Raw genomic sequence first — 18,474 nt, forward strand, 5'->3', positions numbered from 1 at the left:
GCCCATTGGCCGCCTGCCGCCTGTGGGCAGGCGCAACGGCCGCTTCCTCATCCGTCACGCGGCGCCGCGCTCCGTGATTTGTGGAGCGGCGGCTCCTTCACCGCCCGCCGGCTCCGACCACTGGTGAGGAAAGCCGTCGGTCACGCCGCCGCCCGCCTCCCAGTGCCATTGGCCCAGTAACCTCTTTTCGGGCTTTCGTTTCTCTTCATTGGCTAATTGGATTGGATGGGCGGCTGCGATTGGGCGAAAAGCGGGTCCCGGGGGCGGGACTTGGCTCAGGAGCAGAGTCCATTGGCCGGCGGCCCGCTGTGAGTGGCAGGAAGGTGAGGGAGGCGGGGCCGCCCGGGGTGAGGGTTGTGTGAGGTGAGGGAATCTCGCGGGGTCTCGGCGGCTCCGGGCGCGGCGGCGCGCGGTGATTGGCCGGCGGGGTCACGGGGGCGGGGCCGCGCCGTGGGGGGGACTCTGCACGGCCGCGCGCGGTGGGCGGGGCGCGCCGGGCGCCGCGCGGTGATTGGTCGGGGGCGGCTCTCGCGCAGCCCAGCGGGCCGGGCGCGATTGGCTGCGGGCGGCGTCGGGCGCGCGCCCCGCAGGGGGGGGGGAAGCGCGTGCCCGCGGCGCGGCGCGGGGCGGCGGGACCAGGTGAGAGCGGGGCCGGGGCCGGGGCCGGGGCCGGGCGGGGCGGGGACCCGGGGCCGCCCCCAGACCCTCCCGCCGCCCGCAGCGCGGGCCCCCTGCCCTCCACCCCCGGCCCGACCCCCCCGGCCCGGCCGGCCCCGCCCCGCCGCGGGTCGCGCTGTCAGGGGCCGCTGCGTCCTGCCCCGCGCCCCCTCCCCGGCCCCGCGCCGCCCCGTCATTCATTCGCCACTTTTCCCCCTCCTTCGCCCCCCCCCGCGATCCCTGTCCTGCCCCGGCCCTTCCCTTCCTCTTTCTGTTTTGATCTTCTTTTAGCCCCCTCGCCCCCTTCTCCTCGCCTTGCGCCCCCCCCTTCACTTTCTCTGGGTCCTTGTGTGTGTTTCAGGCCTTCAAGGAAAAGTTGCAAACTCCCGAGTTGTTGCTGCTGTGAGGGAGCAGGTGCCTGGAAGGAGGGAGCAGGTGTCTGGAAGGAGGGAGCGATGTAGGAGGTGCCCGGGCTCAGGGAGGTTCGGGGGACACATGGAGAGGGTGTGGGAATGGCAGGGCTAGGCTGGCCAGCCCTCGCGGGGTGTTCAGGGCAGAGGCTCCGAGCCCTCCCTCCGGAGGGAAGGGGGATTGATCACGGTGTTTAATTTTTATAACAAGAAAAACAACAAAAATTACCAAAAGTGAAGGAAAAAACCCACCCCGGCCCCACCCCAGCTGCCCAAGGATGGAGTTGGAGTAGCCAAGCCCGGCTGGATGCTGGGGAAGGGGTTGGCGCCCGCACACATGAAGAGACTCCCCGAGTTGTTTGGCTTCGCGAGGAGATAAGGCCAGTGGAGCTCCATGTTTTTAAAGGTGGGCCGTGTATGATGAAACCCAACTTCTTTTAAAGTGTAGCAGATTTAATTTTTATGGCCAAATGACAGCTTGACCCAGTTGTTATCCAATCAAAGGGCATTTTTTTGAATGTCTCTTTGTGGCACAACAGCCAACGCAAAAATGATGGCGGCTTACAATGGCGGTACGTCTGCGGCAGCAGCAGGTCACCACCACCACCATCACCACCACCTTCCTCACCTCCCTCCTCCTCACCTCCATCACCACCACCATGCTCAGCACCACCTGCACGCCGGCTCGGCGGCCGCGGTGCACCCCGTGCAGCAGCATGCCTCCTCGGCCGCTGCGGCCGCCGCAGCCGCGGCCGCCGCCGCCGCGATGTTGAACCCAGGGCAGCAGCAGCCGTACTTCCCATCCCCGGCCCCGGGCCAGGCCCCCGGACCGGCTGCAGCAGCCCCAGCTCAGGTACAGGCTGCAGCAGCTGCTGCAGTCAAAGCGCACCATCATCAGCACTCACAACATCCACAGCAGCAACTGGACATTGAGCCGGACAGACCCATCGGATACGGAGCCTTTGGTGTTGTCTGGTGAGTAGAGACAAAAGTGAACCGATACCTCCTTGTCATTCTTTACCTGGTCATAACTCATCCTTGTTTTTGTCATTTGAATCAGAATACAAGAGAGCTGCTTACTAAGAGCTTTTTTGCTGGTTCTTCTGCGTTCTTAGAAAGTTGCTTCGCTTGTTTGCGTTGGCAGAACGAGGTTCCCGGTGGTGAGGAGCCACCTCTGACTAACAGCCCACCCTGCCGTTCTCTTCTGAGACAATACAGCTTGTTTATGCCCTTTCTTTACCTTTAATTAGAGCGTGCATCCGTGCAGCTAAGCCGTGCTTCCTAAAATTTCAGGTTAACAAATGAGCATTAGAATATTCATTTTGACCTGGCTTAAGAGTCAGAAATGAAAAGCGTATGAAAATGTCTTCCTTGTGCAGTCACCTGTCAAGATCTTTGTCTCACGGCGGTTTGACCTGCGGTAGTGCTGTGTGCTACCTAAAACAGCGCAGCTGAACTTTGCTCCCCTCTCAAAAATGGAAATGGGATTTCCTGCCTCACTGTAGCTCTGCCTCCGGCCCTTTTATCCCCCAGCCGCGTTTCAGAGGAGTCTGTCAGCAGAGTGGAATCTCTCCTAATGTATTTTGTGACTACCTTAGAGCCATGTATGTAATTAGTGCCCTTCAGGAGCGCTGACACAAAGCTGGCAGCAGTGTATATATATATATATATATAATATTTGTATATAAATGTTTGTCAGCGTGCCCTATTCGGAGCTGTGCTGGGAAGCATGAAGGCTGGCAGGGGGTTGTTTGGAGAGCAGGCGTGTTGCAGTGCACTTCCTGCAGCATGAATGCAAAGTTTGCAGCTGTGTGTGGTGTCCCAGCCCTCTGCAGCGTTCCCAGCCCAGCCTCTGGGGTGCCCCAGGAGTTTTGCTTTAGGCAGTGGCCGAGCTGCAGCTTCAGTGGGAGGAGTGGCCGGGTCACGGTGTGTGCCAGGCAGAGGCAGAGGGCTCAGCAGGGCAGGCCTCAGGAGAGCAAAACCCCTTCTGCCTGCAGCCCGGCCCTTCAGGGTGGCCACGCGTCACCAGCCCAGCGCTGGTAGCAAATGGTGCTTTCTGAGGAGGCCGAGGGAGCTGCAGGAGCGAGGTGCAGGTCAGTGCTGTGGTTGCTCTCGTGTGCCTTCCCTCAGAGCTGGGGAGTTAATTTAAACGCCGAGTTCTCCCTGTCGGAGGGGAGCTGTTGTGCAGTCAGCACTGCCGTGCTCTGGCTGTGGTACAGCATTAAAAAAGTGGGTGTAAAAGAATGAAAACTGACAAGGAATCTGCTTAAAAAATTATCTGAAGGTATTTCCATCAGTTTGTATATTTTTTAAAAGTATGGAGTTTTATAACTTAATTTGTTAAGGTCTTTGCTTAAATTCATGTCGTTATGTAAGATCAGCCCTTTTTACTGGTGTTTTGTTTGCCTCTGCATTTTCCAGGTCTTTATTTTCCCAGTTCTGTTCACCAAAAAACAAGGTGCAGAGAGAGATCTGCTTCCACAGTATTCAGTAGAATGAAAGGTCACGCTTGCATATTTAAATATAATATCATTAAGGGTGCTGGGGGGAGAAAGGAGGAGTAGAGGGAAGGGTCTGACTGACATCAGGTAGGAAAGGCAGTGCCAAAAGCATCTGCCCATCCTGAGCCCTGGGCTGCGCACCTGCGGCCGCCCGCAGGACTGCCCCTGAGGGACTGTGCCTGCAGAGCTGCAACTACAGCTCTGCTTGGAGCTTACAACAGCTTGGGAAAGAGAAAACAACAAAGGGGGAGGGTGTCAGCTAAAAGCAGAAGCTGGGAGCTGGGATCCCTCCGGCTGCACTGGCTCAGGATGTCATTGGTGGGAGTGAGTTCCTCTTTGCTCACGTGTGTTTGAATTCAGTGGTCACTGCTTAGCTTTTGGCATTTCACGTTAACTTCTGCTGGTGAGTGCAGGCTCAATTTAGGAGTCTGTAAGCAGTAATTAAACTGAATTTTAGTTTCATTCAAAATGTGGCAGAATGCCCATGTAATTGAATTTTAGCTATGTGAGATAAAGTAAACACTGACTTGAGTATTTATAGTTTGAGGTGACTTGGACATGAGCGATGTGCACTTGGGTTCAGGCGTGACATGGGGTTCACAAAGCCTGAGCGACTTTGGAAGGAGGATTTGTTGTTTCTCAGTACCTTGTCTGAGCATTATTTCTGCTAATAGGTAACTGAAAAGTTTTTATCCGTGCTTCTGAGGGAAGTGGATGTTATTTCATAGACAGTTGGGGCATTTGCAGAAGTCTTTCATCTTGTGCTCTGGTGTGTCACTGCTTTGTTGGGGAGGCACAGCTGACCTGAGCTCAGTTCAGTGCATCAGACGAGCGATCAGCGCGTGGCGTTGCACTTCCCGTTACCTCACCGAGAGAGATTTTCTCTTGGCAGTTGAATTAGCATTTGTCATTAGTTCATTTGTCTGCTGCTCGATGATGTTTCGGGGTGGCTGATGTGCTGCTGGAGTTTTTCACTCGTGAAGAGCCAAAGCCTGGTGCTTCAGCACTTTGGTTATTAACCCCTGCGGGCGGGTGCTGCTGCTGCTGGGGTCTGTGCCCACAGGCCGTGTCCTCGCTCAGCTGGGCACCTCTGCTGTGGAAATCAGCTGTCCTGGCACAGCAGCTGCTCTGCCTGCTGCCCTGCGACTGGGAGGGTGTTGCTGAGCAGGGGCAGGTGTGCAGGGACTTTCCCCAGGTCCCGCAGGTTTGTTTCCCCACGCTCTGGTTTGGTGAATTGCTGCAAACCCAGTCATGTTCCTCATTTGCCAAAAGCAGAGTGATTTGCTCTTGGAGTGTTCCCTGCTCTCATGTTCCTAAAGTGCTGAAAAAATCCAGATTTTAATGTCAGCGACAAGCTCTGTCTGTGTCCGGTGGTTCAGACTGAGTAGGGCTGAGTTTGGGAAGTCTTGTGTCTGTTCCAAGAATGAGGAGCTGTCCTTTGGAGAAGTGCTCCCAGTTTTGCTGGGGAGACATGCTGCTGCCATCTGGTGGGATTCCTAAAAAAATAATAATAATGATAATTAAAAAAAATGTATCGATTGAACCTGCCAAGGCTGGTAGGTTTGCAATGAGGGGTGAAGCCTCAGTCCCTCTGCAAGAGGTGCTGGTGCTGTTTCCATGCAGGGTTCCTGAGCTGGTGAAGAGGCTCTGCAGCTGCAGGAGGGAGATAGGGAACGACAGCTCTTGCTGCTGGTTCATGGTGGTTACACTGCTGCTGAAATGTGGAAATGTCCTGTTGGCTGGGATATATCTACTCCAGTGGGACAGGAATGTAAGGTGTGGGGGAATTCTGCTTGTCCTCCTTGTGTCTCTTAATTTAGAAAAGTTATTGTCGTTCATCAAAAACTGTGGAACCAAGCAATCTCTCTTAATAATGTCAAATCCATGTTAAAATGCATCTCAGTGGGAAAGCTGTTACAAGTGACAATAGAAGAAAGTATTTGAATTAATATTTTTTAAATTCCCGATTTACCCCATTTGAAATTGTGTGTGGGGGTTAAAGTACTTGCTTCTAATCCTTTTTTTTCAGGAGGTCACATGACAGTACAGTGTTCTAAACAGTTTGGCTGTTGGGGTTGAGACAGGACATCATGTTCAGGCTGTCATAACTCTAAGGGCAGAAATAATTTAGCCTTAATCTACTGTTCATTGCTGGCCTGCAAAGGCCTGAAAATGCCAAAGTCATTGCTCCATAAAACCCAAAAGAATATTGCATACAATGGATTGTTGGCTGGACCCTGGAACTATTTTAAGAGGGTTTTATCCCAGCACTGATACTAAGCACAGCAGCAGGAAAGACGTTCCCAGGATAAACTGATAATCTCCCTCTCCTTTAAAGGAACGTGTCCTGCTGAGCAAGGATGCAGTGGGGATAATGTGTCTGGGACAAAATTGCCAGAATGTATATTAAGGAAAAGAAGGTGTTATGGGTTCAGAGAAGTGGCAGGAGAAGTTCCCCTTCTGCTCTCTGATAGTGCTGAAAACCACAATGATGTTTGGCATAGTTAATACTATTAATGATGCCTAGGCTGGAAAGTGAGAAAAGTTTAGCAAAAGCTGAACTATAGACATTTCTTTTATGAATTCAATAGGACTTTTGGTGGGAGAGGTTTTTTCTGAAGTTGAAGCTGTCTGTATAATCTTTTTCCAGTCCCTCAAACCTCACCTGCCAGAAGACAGTACTTGACCATCAGGAAGTATTCTCTGCTAATGAACAGGTGGACAGTGGTTAGCTTTGACCTGTGTAATGTGACATTTTGTGTTAGTCTGAAGTGACTGTTTTGTTACTGCTGAGCAGCGCTGGTGCTGTTCTGCTGCTCACCCACCCCACAGGAGAGGGCTGGGTGTGCGAGTGGCTCAGTCCCTGGGGCCCAGGGGAGCTCCAGCCCCATGCCCAGGGCACAGAGCAGGGGCACAGAAGGGCTGATGGCACTGGGGAGCTCCAGCCCCATGGCACCAGGGCACAGAGCAGGGGCACAGAAGGGCTGATGACACTGAGGGGTTTGTCTCCAGCCCCATGGCACCAGGGCACAGAGCAGGGGCACAGAAGGGCTGATGACACTGAGGGGTTTGTCTCCAGCCCCATGCCCAGGGCACAGAGCAGGGGCACAGAAGGGCTGATGGCACTGGGGGGTTTGTCTCCAGCCCCATGCCCAGGGCACAGAGCAGGGGCACAGAAGGGCTGATGGCACTGGGGGATTTGTCTCCAGCCCCATGGCACCAGGGCACAGAGCAGGGGCACAGAAGGGCTGATGGCACTGGGGGGTTTGTCTCCAGCCCCATGCCCAGGGCACAGAGCAGGGGCACAGAAGGGCTGATGGCACTGGGGAGCTCCAGCCCCATGTCCAGGGCACAGAGCAGCGGCACAGAAGGGCTGATGGCACTGGGGGGTTTGTCTCCCCAAGCCTTCCCCCAGCTCTGAGGGGCCAGGCTTGGACCACGAGTTTCCCACTCTTTGTGTTCTACTTCAGTGAGTTCTGCTGTTGTCTGATGCAGATAGACACTGATTTCATAAGAAGGAGGCAGAGTCATTTTTATCCCGTTATTGGAGGGAACCAGGAGGATGCCTAAGGCAAAGGAGGCAGCACTGGCAGTGGGCACGGAGTAGAGTGGGGATGGGGTTTCACATTCACCATCACAATGGAAGGAGCTGCAGGTGATGATCTTAGATCCCTATGTCAGTAATTTTTTTATAGGATTGCTTTATCTGAATTGGATTCTGACCTTATTTGTGAAGAAATGTAGTAGAACAATGACCATATCCAGGTTTTTCTGTATGGGAAATTTTGCAAAGTTTATGTGTTTGAGTATTTGGGGCTTTTTTCAGATTTCCTGAGAAGAAAAATTCTGTTAACATTTAAATGACTGCTTCCCAAATGGAGTGAATTAAATGAAATGGATATAACTCCTTGTGTTCAAATTAGACGTTGGGATTAGGTGAAATTCTATCCAAGTAATATACGAGTTGTTCATTATTGTCTTGTAACATGATGCAAGAAAGAAGGAATGTGAATAACATTTTTTTTTTCTCAAAGTTGGGCAAGGACCATTTGGGATAAATTAGTTCACTGTAAATTATGCCAAGGTCAGCGTTTCAGAGGTCACTTGAAATGCAAGTTGCTTTGCAGCACCTGCAGACCTTGATGTTGTTTGTATCCACACAGGACTGGATGCTGATAATCCAGTTAGATCCTGGTAGCATTCAGTGTTTTTTCTTTCTTCCTCTGAATTCTGCAAATGTTACAGCTTGTGACTGGATCTGCAGTCTAATATTGATTTTCCAGAAGACATATTTCAGATGTTCTTTTCTCTCTCCCCCCGACTCTTTCATCTCTTTTTAACAGGATATTTAAGTTGTTGAATTCCCTAATCCCAGACGGAGCTGTTGGTGTTTTGGGGGGTGAAGGTGTGAGGGTGCAACCCAAAGTGTGGGATCCCCCAGAGCAGGAGATAAAGGCCATGAAAGGGTCTGGGGAGAGGCTGCTGGGTGTGTCTGGGCTGCTTCATTTCTCAGGGAACAATGGCATAGGAAGAACAGCTTTGGGCAGGTGAAGTGGAGGAAGCCTTGGGGATATGTTTGAAGTGTTTTTTGATGACTTGTAATGGTTGTATCTGGGTCTCATGTATCTTTAATCCTCTGGAAAGTTCTGCCTCCTGGTCTGGAGTGGATAATGTGCAGCTGTTCTTGTGAGAAAAGCTGGCTCAAAGGTGTGTCGAGTTTGCTTAAATGGAATTTGTGTTCATTAATATAATTGGTGATGTTTTTTAAAAGGTGTGTTAAAATCCACAAAGAGTTTTAAGTGCTAGAAAACCTCGCAGTAGATGCTGTAAGTTTTGGTTTATTGGTAGTCAGAGTAACTACTGCACCTGTTTTGTAAAAGTAGACCCCTGAGTAAGGTGGGAGATGCTTAAATCAAAGTGGCAGATGGCAGGCAGTACAAACATGTGTGAAAAGGATAGAGACTTCTGGGATCAGTGCTTTGTTTATTGATGATAATATTTGTTCATAATAACAGGGAAAAAGTGGATGGGATGGGCACTGAATGGGTGGTAGCTACAGGTGGTACAAACCATAGCCATCACCTGTCTAAGAGGGGTTATAAAAACAAATGTTGTTGTAGCAGTACTTTGTTTTAAAACATAGGTCATATATTTTATTTAATTTTTATTTCCCCCACTGTCTTTTCTGACTTTTTCATCACTTCTGCCAATTTTTCTCATTTTCTGCCGTTGTCTGTGGTACTTGGTATGAAGTGCAGCTTACCAGCAGCATGCTTAAATGAAAACAGTGGTGTTTGGAGATGAGGAGTAAATAGTAGAAAATAAATAACATTTCCCTGTGGAAATCACTGGAGCTCCATCCATAGTGCACTGCAGGAGGAACCTGGAAAAGAGCAAAGTCATCTCCTCTATAGAACACGTGGCCTTCCTTAGGGTGTCCTGTGGGCACATGGATGGGCTGCAGCCTGTGGGTGCCACCTGGGTGAACACTTGTGATTCCAGCATGTGGATCACAGAACTGAGTCTCATTTGGGGAAATCCCCAACTTGCCCATGGTCACAAATGCCTTGAAATCACTGAGGTGCTGATGCTTGTAAGGCTCAGTTTTGTATGGTAAGTCTGCTGAGAGCCTCGATCAACGAAACTGTCAGCTCAGTTTTCTGGGTTCACAGTTCCCTGGTTTTGCTACAAATTGCCTGGGGGGGTTTCAGTAATTGTGGAAAAATGCCAGTCGTGTTCAGGTGAACTCAGGTGTGTGAAGTGAGTGCACGTGGTGCTGGTCAGGCTGGTGTGGGGACAGCCCTGAGAGGGGACAGGAGGGCAGAAAGCTGCAGGGGAGGACAGCCAGGTACCAAAATGCTGCTCAGAATGCACCAGAACAATACACCTAACCTACCAGAATAATCTGGACTTCATTTCAGTATTTAAAGCTGCATCATCTTTTCTTATGCAATCGTGACGGATAAATGAAGGCAGACTCACACCAGCCTTGATATGAAACAACTTCCATGGCTACAGCTCTGGAACATGGCCATGTACAGTCTTTAAAAGTGCTTAGTAAGAATTTGAGCTTTAATCTTGAGGGCTGTGGCAGAATCAGTGTGTCCTGGTAGTATCATTCTTTAATTTCCTGATGTGATGTTTTTCTATAAAGGCTTGGAAGCATTTGTGTGTGAGTGGAATTTTTATGCTCTTAATGCTGTTGGATATAACATCAGAATGGTTATAGCAGAATCATTGTGTAAAATACATATTCTCTTATTTCTTTAAATTTTCTTAGAACATAATATGATGGTACTTATGTGGGATTAGAAAAAAAATGGTTTTTCAGAGCCTTCTGTTCAAAAACTCTTACAGGAAATTTTGTGGAAAAGTGAAATATACTGGGAACTGTAATCCTTGGACTTCAGAGGAGGATTTTCTTTCCTCCCTTCTCTGTTACATGAAAACACATTTTAATAGTTGCAAAAAACCCCGGAATTGCTCACCAGAGGAGGTGGTGTTTCAGTTTCCGTGTCGTTTTGGATGGTGCTGATCCCCAAGCTGCTCCTGGTTCATTGCAGTTTGTCTCCATTTTCCGGGTACCACCAGGAGGTGCTCTTAGGGTTTGCTGAGTTTTGTGGTGTCAGGGTAGAGCCTTTGCTCAATGGGACCAGTGAAGCTGGGGATGGTGTTGAGCTGGTGGCCAAGTACTTACTCAGGGTTTGAGATAGTTTATTATGCTTTTTCTGAAGAGTGACTGACTCTGCCTTCTCCTTGGCTGGTGTGTGGAGTTGGCTATTGCAGGTAATGCACTTTATTGTTTGATATAAATTCATGTAACTATGGAAGAGTATTCGTCTGTGAATAGCAAAACTTGCTCCATGGGGGCAGTAGCAGGTTTCAGCAAGGAGCAGCGTTCCTCCTGTGCACCGCTGCTGAAGTGTGTGCTGGCACTGGGTGAGGGAGGGGGGCCTGCCACGTGCTCTGGCTTTCTCTCAGAGCCATTCTATTCAGCCTTTGCGCTTTTGGTTCCTAATGGGTTAAGGTATACTACAGGAAGTACAGAAAAAGTTCTCTCCCAGCCCATTCTGAAGCCCTTGATTGATGTAGGGCACTCCTGTCTGGAGTAGAGCTGCAGGTCACTGGCTTCTGAGCACAAGTGTGTCTCTGCCTTTTAACTGGGACCTGCTTGGCTTCCTCCTGCCGGCGTTTTTAAAGGCCCTTGGCAGCCCATGTGAGACTATTTGAAAGCCTCAATTAGAGCTTTTTCCCCTCAGAGATTGCATAGTGACAGCACAAAAGCATTGTTTAAAGGCTCTTCTCATCTTGCAGTATAACTTCTCTTTGGATGTTTCTGTAAGTTCTGCTTGGCTCGCTCAGAGCAGTCTTTGGAAGGAGGATTTCTTTTCAGGACAAGGAAGAGAAGGCATTATTATTTCTGGGCTGCTTGCCATCCATCTTTCTTAATTTTATCAATTCCTAGGCTAGGGTTTTGGTAAAATGAAGAAAAGAATTTCCTGAGCCTCTCAGTGCTCTCTGGCTCGCCCGTGTTGTCCGTGTTGTGTTTGAAGTGGAGACCAGGCCTCCTTGCTGCTGATTTGTAGCTGGTGGGTGTGATGCTGGAGCAGAAGGACTGTTTTTGTCGTTGTTGTGGCCGGAGGAAGGGCTGTGGGTCACACAGGGAGCCGTGTGCTCCTCACGTGAGCCTGCACAGAGCAGCTCTGCCCAAGGTCACACGTGGGCTGTGTGCAGGGGTGCCCAGCACCAGGGGGGCAGCTCAGGCCTGCTCTCAGCTCTTTGGAAAAACAGAATAAAGGCAGTCAAAACAACGCTAGGGGAATTGAGATACTGTTTCTGGTTTTGAGCAGAAATGGGGAGTTTCCTGATCAATTCGTATTTTTCAAATCACAGCTCGAATCTCAATTGCAAGGACAGGTAGGAATGGACCCAGAAATGGAGATCTGCCAATAGTTTTGTCAAGGGCATGTGTCTTCTAAGTCATTGTTCTCAGAGTCGCTGTTGTTAACAAGATGTACAGGTAAAGACCAGTGGGGTTTAGTGCTTTTTGTTTTCCTGTAGTTCAGCATATGGAAATGAAAGAAAAAACCAACTACCAAACACAGAACCAACCAAGGCTAGTATAAAAATAATACCCAGTTTTAAAGTGAAATGGCAGTGAGTAATGATTAGCATCTACTTTATTCTTATGTCTAAATTCAAATTGTTGGGGGCAGACGCTCCCACGTATTAATTGCAGTTAATTTAAAGGGACAGTGGCCTGCACCATTAGTGCTCTGTCCAGTGCTGCTTCACCAGTGAATATTCACATGATGAGCTGCAACAAAAGGATGTGACATTAAGACCTGCTATGTTTAAGTTTAAAAGCCATTGAAAATTGCCATTTATGATTTGGCAGAGAAAGAATTTTATCTTCTCCTTGTAGATCCGGACTGTGTGGAGAGGGGAGTGTCTGTGTGGGCTGGGGAATCCTTCTGTGTCAGTGACTAGAGACCAGCCCAGATCCTGCACTCTGCCAGTCTTTGTGCACCACTGTTCTAAAAGAGAATGTCCTACAGCCACTCTGAGAGGCAAAAATGTATTTTAGAAAATCTGTTTTACCATGGATCACTTGATTTAATTGAAGACAGTAAGAGTTCTACCTAAGAGCTTAACTAAAAGCAGATTTTAATTATGAAGTCGAAAGTACATTTGATTTGGTTTTTCAATTATTGTAGATACCTCAAGGTATCAGAGTGCTTTTCTGAGCATATTTGCTCATTGATTGCACTTGAAAAGTCAGGATCAAGGACTTGCACCGTGCTTTTACCAGCAGGGCATTCACATCCTCACCCAAGCCTGTAAGCTGAGCTGAGCTTCCCTTCTGCCCCTGCTGAAGAAACAAAGCACGTATGTTCCTTTGGTTTGGATTGCTTATTGTTTTCTGAAGCAGTTGAGGAAAAGTAGGTGAATGTTGACAGAATCAGGACCAGCTTTGACCTACTTGTGGCTTTTTTTCTGATCTCTGTCTTGGGCATGTCACCTTATCATTTTTAAGCTACTGTTTACTCATGTGAAACCTCATCTGAAACATTGAGAACTGACAGGTGTTTGGTAATTTGAATATTAAATGTATATATCATCACTCCCACAGTTGTTCCCAAGGAGATTTTGTCACTTACCAAATGACCCAGTAAAGGGAATTTGTCTGTAATAATTTTATTTCATCCTGAACTATTGTTTAAATTTTGAGTTTGAAGTATTTTAGAGTCATTAATTTCATTCCCCTGGAATTGCACCCATGGTAGTGATTCCATCTGTTATCACAAGGTTTTTGACAGACTCAGAATAGAGAAACATATATTAGCATTTTCCTGTCAGTTCATGGAGATCTGGAAGCTAAATACAGCTGTGAAAGGAGGAGGTCAAAAGGGAGTCCTGCGGGTCAGACCTTGGTGTTTCTGTGGATGGAGATGTGAGACCAAACCAACTGCATTGTAGCATGTCAGTTAATTTGGTTTATAACAATTCAGGCTGGTTTTCTTCTAGTGGGAAGAGGGAGAGACACACTTTCCTTGAAGATCTTGTAATATTTTAAACAGTTCTGTAAGATGACATTTTGTGGGTGAGTTTTAGGAGGGGGAAAAGGCTGAGGATCACTGGAGCTGTGCTGCCTCCAGCACCTGGTACAGGTCACCTGGCCCTGGCACCAAGACCACCATGAAGAGGGTTGGCTGGCTTACCTGAAAATTTAGATTTTGCCAATTTTACAGTATTTCAGACATTTGAACAGTCGCCAAACGACCTCTCACAGAAATTCATCAGCTACATGTTCTGCTGTTGCAGACAGGGAAGAATTTTGAGCAGTCTCGTCCCACTCTCAGCAGGCTGTTCACTCAAAGGTGCTGTTCACCTCTCCACTTCAGTGTGTCACTCCAATGTCTCTGGATTTCTGAAATTGCCTTTTGAATCTATTGAAAAGGAGTGGTTATGGCTCCAGTGTAATTGAGACTGTCAAGGAAATAGGTGGAATTTTTACAGCACCGTGAGACTTGATGGTATGTGACAGAGGATCATTCACTTCACTGGCCCATGGTAATGGGAGACTGATGTATCTTTAAATGCCCTGGCAATAAATAGAAGACTGATTTTTACCTTTTTTTTCCTTCTTTTTTGCAAGGCTATGGGTCTTTCTTAAATCTTCATTAACATGTAATAAAATATAAAGCACTTCTTTCATGTTCCAAAAATACCCCATCTGAGACATGTTATAGACTTTTGGATGCTAGAGGTTATGACTTTATTTATTTCACACTTGTGTTTTGACATGTCCCTTCTGTTCCTACAGTAATTCAGAGAAGGAATGACTGGGCAGGGTTGAGCACATAGAAATCTTTACATAGAAAAAAATGGCAGCAGTTTGCAATAATTTACGTGAGTAAAACGTGCAGAGGAAGCCTTAGAGAAGCTGATGTGAAATGCCTTGTGCACAGCTACAAGGACACAGCTTGTAATGTGGCTGGGCCTTTGCCACCATTGTCACACAGCCTAAAGGGGGATCCTGAGCTGCCACAATGGGAAAAGCTGCACAGCTCATGTCAGATGTGCTGCTCCTTTGGCTCCCAGCTCTTTGGTTTGTTCAGCAGCAGAGCAATTGAGATGTCTCTGCTCAGTGTTTGCTTTGGCTGTTGTGAAGTGTTGGGCTTGGGAATTACAGCATCTTATAGGCTTGGTGTGTATTTAAAGTAATATTTTAAAGTTTGGTGATTCTAACATCCATGCCTATGCAAGACAAAACACTGTTATCTGAAATAATTTCTGGTAAAGAGAATGGAAGAGAAAGTGTCAGCTACGAAGCGTTCTGAGTTTCAATTCTGTGTTCTGTACTACTGTAGAATACAGAATTCCTTTGAATAAGGAATGGGCGGAGTAAGTTGAAACTTGAAAGGTCAGTAGATAAGATTTGGCTCTTCCAGCTAAAAATCTTGATGAATGTTCATGTATTTATAATCACTACAGAATTTGGGGACATTAATATAAATAGCAGTAATTCATAAAATTAAAAGGTACCCTCAGCCTCATACATATATACCTACTTATTTGTGTATTTATATATAAATACATCAAAGTCCTGAGGCTAAATCCTTAACCAACAGGTACAAATATCTCCCTGGTGGAAGCAGGGAACACTGCAGTGTAATTACTTTGAAGTACTGAGTTTCAAATATTTGTTGTACACTTTGGTTTGAATCCTCTTCTGGTTTTCTCCTATGTGAGGAAACATGATTGTGGTGAAAAATGGACTGGCTGGAACAGGACAGGTTTCCCCTGGAAGAGGAAGTGTTGAGGTACTGATGGGGATGAGGTGCTGAGCTGCTTCACAGGGATTGCTGTGCACAAAGGAGCTCGGGCGCCATTTCCTGTGGTTTGTTCTGTCCTGGCCCGGGGAGAGGTGCAGGGGAGAGCTGCTGGGTGGTTATTGCAGGAAGCGAGGATATGACCAGAGACCTTATTAACCTACTTTGCTCTGGAGGTGCAGGAATACTCCAGGAACTGTGCCAAGGCCTGCAGCCTTGTTGGACGTGGAGAGGAAGGTTTCTCATCTGGGCTTTTCTTGGTTGGCTGGTGGGAATGGGAATAGAGGTCAGTGAATTGGGGCAGGAATGTGCATGTTATAGTGGTAAAAGCTTTAAAAATAAAGAAGAAAGAACAGTAAAAATACATGGAGCTCTATGTGTTTATTGGGCGTGTTATTTATCTGTGAACATCACATCCAGAGCTATGCCACTGGCTGAAAAAAAAAATTAAAAAAGAAATTAAACATTATCCGAATAAATGTCATGTGTAGTGTAATAATTTATTGTAGCTGTGGTTCATATAGGCAGTTGAGAAGTGAATTAAAAGGTCTGAAGCAGACTCAAAAAGTTTTGTATAAGTGGGAAAATAAATTTGATTTGGAAAGCAGTTTCAATTTTAAGCTTCCATGAAGGAAGACAAATTAAACATTTTTAAAGATGTTAGCCATAACAGTATCCCTTTAATTTTCACTCCTTTCTTTTAAGTAAGATACTCTGAATCACTTTTTGTTCAAGGAGACAGATTTCTTGCAGTAATCAGTTTTGCTTTTAGCTCTGATTTGTAAAGAATAAGTGATAATGGCACACATGCTGGAGGGTGTGATTAGAACCAACGTTAAAAGGCTTTTTTTGGACATGGATGGCTGGAAAAGGAGCTCTGGAGAGGTCTGCATTTAGCAGGAGGGAGTGAAGCACATCTTTGAAGTCGCTTAACCCTTTCCCCTAAAATACCTGTAAGTGGAAATGAAATCTGGATGTTTTCTTCAGGCTCATATGAAAGTTCTACATGAAATCTGTTAGCTTGCATTCAGCCAGTTCTTTCCCTGAGCAGATCCCATACCACTTAAAAGACCAGCTCCTGAGGATATGTGTTAGAAAGACTTCACTATTTGGAATAACTTACAGGTTTCCTTGAAGTGCCTTTGGGTATTTTTTGATTACTTTACAGTATTCCATGGAAAATGTTGAGAAAACTTAATGAAATGCTGAGAATGTGCATTGGTAGTCAGTTAATTAAATTGTCTTTTTGTGTAATCTTCTTAAGTAACTTATTTTCTGTTCAGTGCCTTTCCAACAAACACAAATTGTTGTTCACATGCAGATTCCTGCATGCAAAACATACTTTACTAGCCAAAATATTAAGAAAATATTTAGCAGGTGGAGTATATTTTTTTAGGTCCCAGATGTCTAAAAGTGTAAGCAGTTTTTACTTTTGTCTGTGAACACCTTCACCCAGCTTTTGTCAATCCGTATCAGCCCATGGCTCCTTGTCAGGCGCTCAGTTGTGTCAGCTGATCCCCAGGGACGGGTGAAACGGGGAACTCTGTGACTTGGCTTCTCTGCCTCAAAGTTCAATCCAAGTGAAATCCAAGTTTTGCTCAGTAGTATCTCCTTAGCTATCTTTTTGCAGTTTGCTTTCATATCATATCTCTCAAAGTTTGTCTTTTTTTTACCCACTGTAAATATTTCATTTTAGGATCTTTGAAGTATTGCCAGCTGGAGGCTGCTACAGAGCAATAGTGACCTGAAAATCAACAGCACATCCAGTGCTTAAATAGCTCGAAAAAGAACAGCTGTTCTTTTTGATAATGTCTTTTAACAATGAAACCTTATTTTTCTGTGCTTGTGTTCTAAAAATTCTGCTGTCGCTAACAACTCTGCCTCAGTGTTTCAGACTCTGCTGTGCTGCAGCTACTGGGACTTTTTGTAGGCAATGATTTATGGCAAGTTTTGGAATATTTTTTAAGTGCCCAAACTGCTGATGTGAATAGGTGGCCACATGTGTCAGTGTGTCTCGTGGGCCCTGCTGAATTCCTCGGGGTGAGCAGGTATTTAATGTAACTCACAGGTGGGATAACAGGCAATGGTGTGGTTTAACAGGGAATGGTGTGGTTTCACAGGGAATGGTGTGGTTTCACAGGGAATGGTGTGGTTTAACAGGGAATGGTGTGGTTTAACAGGGAATGGTGTGCTTTAACAAGGAATGGTGTGGTTTAACAGGGAATGGTGTGCTTTAACAGGGAATGGTGTGCTTTAACAGGGAATGGTGTGGTTTAACAGGGAATGGTGTGGTTTCACAGGGAATGGTGTGGTTTCACAGGGAATGGTGTGGTTTCACAGGCAATGGTGTGGTTTAACAGGGAATGGTGTGGCTTAACAGGGAATGGTGTGGCTTAACAGGGAATGGTGTGGTTTAACAGGGAATGGTGTGCTTTAACAGGGAATGGTGTGCTTTAACAGGGAATGGTGTGCTTTAACAGGCAATGGTGTGGTTTAACAGGGAATGGTGTGGTTTCACAGGGAATGGTGTGGTTTAACAGGGAATGGTGTGGCTTAACAGGGAATGGTGTGGTTTCACAGGGAATGGTGTGGTTTCACAGGCAATGGTGTGGTTTCACAGGGAATGGTGTGCTTTAACAGGGAATGGTGTGCTTTAACAGGGAATGGTGTGGTTTCACAGGGAATGGTGTGCTTTAACAGGCAATGGTGTGCTTTAACAGGGAATGGTTGGTGTGCTTCCTCTCTGAGCTGTGTCTCTGGCCGGTGGGTGGCTGCAGGACCCTCCTCTGGTCAGTGCAGTTCTCACTCCCTGGAGTCATCCTGGGATTCCGTGTGCTTCCCTGGCTTGTGCTCCTCCTTCAGCCTCCCTGCTGCTGTGCCTGTCAGGGCTCCTATTTCCAGTTTCATTGCTCCTTCCTGGGGACAGGCCTCATGCTGCAAGTTCAGAGCAGCCTTCCAGAGAGCTCTGGTCATGGCAGTAAAGTGAAGAGGACTGAGCACTGCTCTGCTCTAATATTTTCCTCCTTTTCCTAATGAATCTGTGGGTGGCTTTTCTTTTAAAAATTATAGCTGAAATGACTATGAATATCTCCTTTAAACGAGATTGTATCAGCTTTTGCATCTTTCAGACAATGCATGTACAGCCAGAGGGTAAAACCCATTATAATGCCATGCTAATTGCATGAGTGTGTGTGCTAAAACTCTCTTGTTGTGAGAAATCCAGCCAAAACAAAACCTTGCTCCTGATGATCCCTCTCCCAGCACTGCTGGAGGGGAGCCCAGGTCACCCTGCTGGCAGGACAGGGTGCACAGGGGGCTGTGGCACTCAGCAGGTCCTGGCTGCAACACACTGGGAGAAAAGACTCATGAAATTAGAAAATTGGTGTCCTCAGATCAGGAATCTGGTTATCTACGAGGAGGCTCTGCTGGTTCTCTGCATTCACTGCTGGGGTGAGGCACCTCTAGAGAAGCAGTTCATGTGTTACCCAAGAGCCCTCAAAAAGAGAATAATCCCTCCTCTCCCTCTCCTTATTCACTTGGCAGAGGCAGTGTGACTGACTGAGATCCTCT

At 47.2% G+C, this 18,474-nt stretch overlaps 1 protein-coding gene across 4 annotated transcripts in view; it reads left to right on the forward strand.

The window, feature by feature from the left end:
* Positions 1–268: 268 nt before the first annotated feature.
* Positions 269–18,474, forward strand: part of NLK (nemo like kinase) — a 37,508-nt gene continuing 19,302 nt past the window's right edge. Inside the window, exons 1-3 of one of the 4 annotated variants that reach the window (XM_066563585.1) lie at positions 565–639; positions 1,019–1,473; positions 1,607–2,042. In XM_066563585.1, the coding sequence (XP_066419682.1) occupies positions 1,618–2,042 (425 nt within the window). In that variant the 5' untranslated portion in view covers positions 565–639; positions 1,019–1,473; positions 1,607–1,617. Of the gene's footprint in view, positions 324–564; positions 640–1,004; positions 2,043–18,474 lie in introns of those variants that run through there. The other 3 variants (XM_066563583.1, XM_066563581.1, XM_066563584.1) reach the window with 3 other exon arrangements.

The sequence above is a fragment of the Molothrus aeneus genome, chromosome 20 (genome assembly GCF_037042795.1).
Source record: "Molothrus aeneus isolate 106 chromosome 20, BPBGC_Maene_1.0, whole genome shotgun sequence".
In the NCBI taxonomy this organism is placed as follows: Eukaryota; Metazoa; Chordata; class Aves; order Passeriformes; family Icteridae; genus Molothrus; species Molothrus aeneus.